This window comes from Pyxicephalus adspersus, chromosome 2 (assembly GCF_032062135.1).
Source record: "Pyxicephalus adspersus chromosome 2, UCB_Pads_2.0, whole genome shotgun sequence".
Lineage (NCBI taxonomy): Eukaryota > Metazoa > Chordata > Amphibia > Anura > Pyxicephalidae > Pyxicephalus > Pyxicephalus adspersus.
In genome coordinates, this window is record NC_092859.1 from 4,567,109 (window position 1) to 4,571,807 (window position 4,699).

General features: G+C 36.6%; 1 protein-coding gene across 1 annotated transcript; it reads right to left on the bottom strand.

Annotated features, from left to right (window-relative positions):
* Positions 1 to 1,061: 1,061 nt before the first annotated feature.
* LOC140322237 (olfactory receptor 10A7-like) lies at positions 1,062 to 2,015 on the bottom strand. Its single transcript, XM_072398823.1, has one exon. The coding sequence runs from the start codon at positions 2,013 to 2,015 to the stop codon at positions 1,062 to 1,064; it is 954 nt and encodes a 317-aa protein (XP_072254924.1).
* Positions 2,016 to 4,699: the final 2,684 nt, after the last annotated feature.

A 4,699-nucleotide genomic window follows, 5' to 3' on the forward strand; every position in this document is an offset into this window, starting at 1 on the left:
TTCTTGGAATTTTACCATGATCACTTTAGCAACTGAGTTCAAAAAGGGTTTCTCAATATCCGAATCTTGGTCTGTTAAAAGGTCTGTAGAAGCAGTGATCAGAAGGACTCAGGAGAAGATTCTATCGAGAGATGAGCTTTTTTCCTGAGGGTCACATGCTTGTATTGACTATGTTGATAAGGGAGAGCGATAGCACAAAGGTCCTATTTTTCTATATTTTTACATTAAGCCCCAATTTTGAAAGGCCTATTTTTTTACCCATTGGACAGAGATATCACATATCAATATGCATACAGGTTAAATGCCAAATGGCTAATTAAAACAAAAAGTGAGTGTAGAAGTTTTGTGTATGGTCAGTTATTTTTGGCTGTTTCCTAAGTATGTATAGAGCCAAAATTAATAAAGAGGTGTAACTTTAAAGTGTATATAAATCATTGTTAAAGCATCATGGGAATTGATTAGAACCCTTTCACATTTTAATTGTTGTCTTTATTAACATTTGTCCTGAGGGCCATTGTCATGGGGGAAATCCCTAATTTTTGAGTTATCACAGAAACAGAAGAAGAGAAAACCTACAGTGGGGATACTCAGAAGAAGTAGAACTTGCCATTATTTTGGAGAATTTACCTCCCTAATAATTTATTGTGAATGTAAGCAAAGAGGAATCTCCACAGGGCATCCCATCTTAGACAAATGTCACCAGAATGGGTTTTTCTGTTGTTCTTGTGATTATGTGATGTTCTTGTGATTATGCAAAAAGTTGGATTTTACATCACCTTTTGTGCTGAAGACGGTAGCCACTGTGACAAGTGTAAAAATAACCATTTGGAAACAAAAAGAATGTTTTGGCTTTACATACATTTTATAGGGTAGTGTCTAAAAAAACATGAGAATCCAAAGTGTACATCATCAGTGTTTTGGTCTCATACTTATGAGTCTATTTATAAAGCAAAGAATCCTTAACCTAGAACAAGTCCATGGGTTAGGAATTCATATTCAGGTTTCATACTTATTCAGTGGGTTGTGTTGCATTTTAAACATTTACTGGATACCAAGTCGAACTACTGCATAACTTTATTTATGTCATTCGTTGATTTACATAAAGACCTCCTTAGAGCAGCTTGAATTTCTTGATTTCTTAAACTGTATATGATTGGATTGAAAAGTGGGGTCACTATTATATATAATAAAGAAAGAACTTTACTCATACTGGGAGATTCACCTTTCTGTGGAAACAGATATACACTTATTAGAGTCCCATAATACATGCATACAACAGCCAGGTGGGAACTACAAGTGGAGAAGGCTTTCTGTCGCTTGTCAGGTGATGATAGCCTCAAGATGGCAAACGATATGGAAATATAGGTAAAGAAAATGAATATAAATGGCAAAACAATAACAGGAACTGAAAATATGAAGGCCTGAGTTTTCACTACAGTTGTGTCCGAGCAAGAAAGCTGTAATATGGGGGCCAGATCACAGAAAAAATGGTCTATCACATTGGGTCCACAGAACTGCAAATTATTAACCAGAATAGTGATTAGAAAAGTTACCATAAGGCCAGTCAGCCAAGACCATATTGCCAGGTTGAGTTGAAGTTTGAAGTCCATAATGGATATGTATCTCAATGGGTTACAAATGGCCAAGTATCGGTCAAATGACATTGCAGTAAGAAGAAAACATTCAGAGTTGGTTGAAGCTGAGAAGATATAAAACTGAGTTAAACAGCCACCAAAGGAAATTGAGTCACCATCATTCACAATAATGGATAACATTTTCGGCACAATGTTGGTGGTGGAAATTATTTCAGAAGAAGACAGAAGGCTAAGAAAGAAATACATAGGGATGTGGAGTCGACGGTGAACTGCCACCAGTAATACAATCACAAAATTCCCAGTTAACGTCACAATGTATATTAGAAGGAAAACAATAAAGAAAAATACTTTCAGATGCCGAGTGTTCTGAAAGCCTAGAAGAAGAATTTCTGTAATCCTTGTCTGGTTGTGATTATTCATTTTATCGGAAAAATAGTTTCACATGTCCTTCAACACAAAACTTCTATTACTGTCTAATAATTGCAGAGTTCATAACTTATAGTATATATTGTGTACAAGGCTGTAATTTTTTAGGACTTGGGGCTGTGGAGGTAAGTTTGGACTAACTACAAGGCAACCTGGGCAAAAGTCAAAGTCATGACCTTGGCAATGTTTCTACTTGCTATGCTGCTCATCGGCTGAAAGTGTCAGGTAACTGTCTTCTCATTCTATGTCAGTTCAATCTCCTTTACCTGAGCAGGAGAACTATAACCAAGCAGAAGTTTTATGGAGGTAATACTGAGGGGACAATGGAGAGTACAGTCATTACACAATAAATGAAGGGAAAAGGAAAGCCAAGCCCCTAGGTCCAACAAGAATTATTTTCCACTTAGAGATATGTTTTTTGTATGGGATTCCTTCAGGCAAGTCAAAGTTAGAGGGGTCTGAATTTGAATAGCCTGAAGCAAACTCCTACTATTAACCCATCTCTAATTAAAGGATCACTTTTGTACTATATAGTATAAAAATGCTATTCGGTTTTAATTGCACCGCTCTACAGGAAAACTATTCCTTTGTAAATATGAGTTTAGTTCTATTGTAAAACCAGCAGCAACTCACAAAAAATTATTATATGCAATATAGCCAAAGGTTTGTGGACACTTGAACTTTACACCAAAACAAACATCATATTATTAGCTACATATTTTAAATGGGGAGTTGTTGTCCACCCCGGCATGAGATTTGTACAGCGTTTGCATGATTAGGAGACCTCATTTTTATTTGTTGAGCTTCACTAACACTTACAGGTCTTGTCCCATCTCCGGTCTATTTTGGATAGACCAGTGTTTCTCAATCAGGGCTCCAAGGAACCCTAGGGTTCCTCCAGTGGTTTCTGAGGAGTTCCTTGAGCAATAAGCTGTTTGTGGTTGTCAGGTCAGTTTTACAGATTGCAATGATCTTTTGGGCTATTTGTGAGTGTGGCAGCCTTCCCAATGGCCAGCAATGTAAGAAGCAATCTTCCTACTGACCACCAAGCCAAGGTACTGTTTGCTGTGTATATAGTAATAATAGCAGGGGTTCCCTGGAACATGAAGGACATCTAAAAGGGGTTGTTAGAATGGTTGAGAAACACTAGTCAAGACATTCGATGGAGAAGAGGCAGACTTTTCTCTCTGTCTCTATGTTCACTGCTTTTTTTGGCATTCTTCTTGTTCACACATGGGTACAATTAATTAGCTCTGTGTGCTTCCGACTTATGGGATTACAAACGTGTATATAAAAATGTAATGATGTATTGTTAATTGAAAAGCAGCAATAATTTATATCATTTATATCTACCTGCAGTTTAGTTTTAACATGCTAAAATAGTCTCTCAAGATATAATATTGTATGTGTAAATTTGATCCACTGCAGCATGATTGGCATTTTATAATCTCTTATCTTGTTGGGCCAAGCATAGATATTGGATAAATAAAATCATGACAATACCATTAACAAATGCTCCAAAGAACATAACCTCCATGACAATACCGGCTGTGCAGGCAAAGAGAATTTCTTATCTGCAGATGTATGATTTCATTCATGCTCAAGACATGCCCTATTTATAGAAGGTATAGCTCAATTAGATCTTTTCCCAAAAGAGAAACAAATGCTACCTAATTCCTCATGGGCATAATATATTTCAAGAAATTGATGTTATTTTTAATTGGAGATGTCATTGAATTGGAGATGTCACATAACAAGCTGAGAAAAACAAAAAAAAAGCAAAACAGACAAATTAAAGCTAAACTTTAGTAAATGTAATTATAAATATATATATTGTGGTATATTACTGGGGGTTTCTCATGGTAACAGATTGGGTTGGGCCAAGGTACCCGCGCTTTCTCTCCCTTGGCCGGCTCCAGGGCCCTAAAGAACAAGGTTTCTTTCTAAAAAACATATCCAAACATTCTCCCTTTACTTTCCATGGAGCCTTTAATGCACTTTCCTGCCACTCTTAGTGCCACTCTGTCACACTATATATATATTAATATATATATATATATATATATATATATTATATATACACACCTGCCCTCTATGTCTTGTGGTAAGTTGAGTATTACACAGTCTTGACCAAAAAGTTTATTTTCTCTACAGTTGCTGCTCTGAATGTTTTAAGTTTATACATACCTTTAGATAGTGTGATATTAGAAGGGATCGGCAACCACAGGTAGCACTCAGAACACAGTTTGTTAAATACAGGTTCATTTATTTGGATGAAAACAATACAATCTACAAATGCGATCAAGAAACTTAAATTTAACATACATCAGCTTGCAATCGGAGTCTTAAGCTTTTAGAGTTCCATAGTCCTGTACAGTCCAATTTACAAATAATTTTCAATAGTCCACAATTCAATAAGTAGCCTTAGGGCAGAAGAAATACAGCTCTCAGCAAAAGACTTAGCATCCATGATTAATGTATAATTGCAGCATGCAAACAAACAGTACAAATGTGCTTTTTATGGCCAAGACCTCCTGTCTCGCTGGAGTTAAATTCAGCTGTGTACCCAGGTGGAAGGGAAAGGCCCACTCAGTACCTTTATCCCCATTTAGGAGTCCATTTAGGAGTCCAACCCTACGTTGCCCATGCCCTTTAATGAAAGGGGAAACATACCTCCT

Bases quoted from the DNA above. Each gene is read 5' to 3' on its own strand.
- LOC140322237 (XM_072398823.1), bottom strand. From the start codon at position 2,015: ATGAATAATCACAACCAGACAAGGATTACAGAAATTCTTCTTCTAGGC.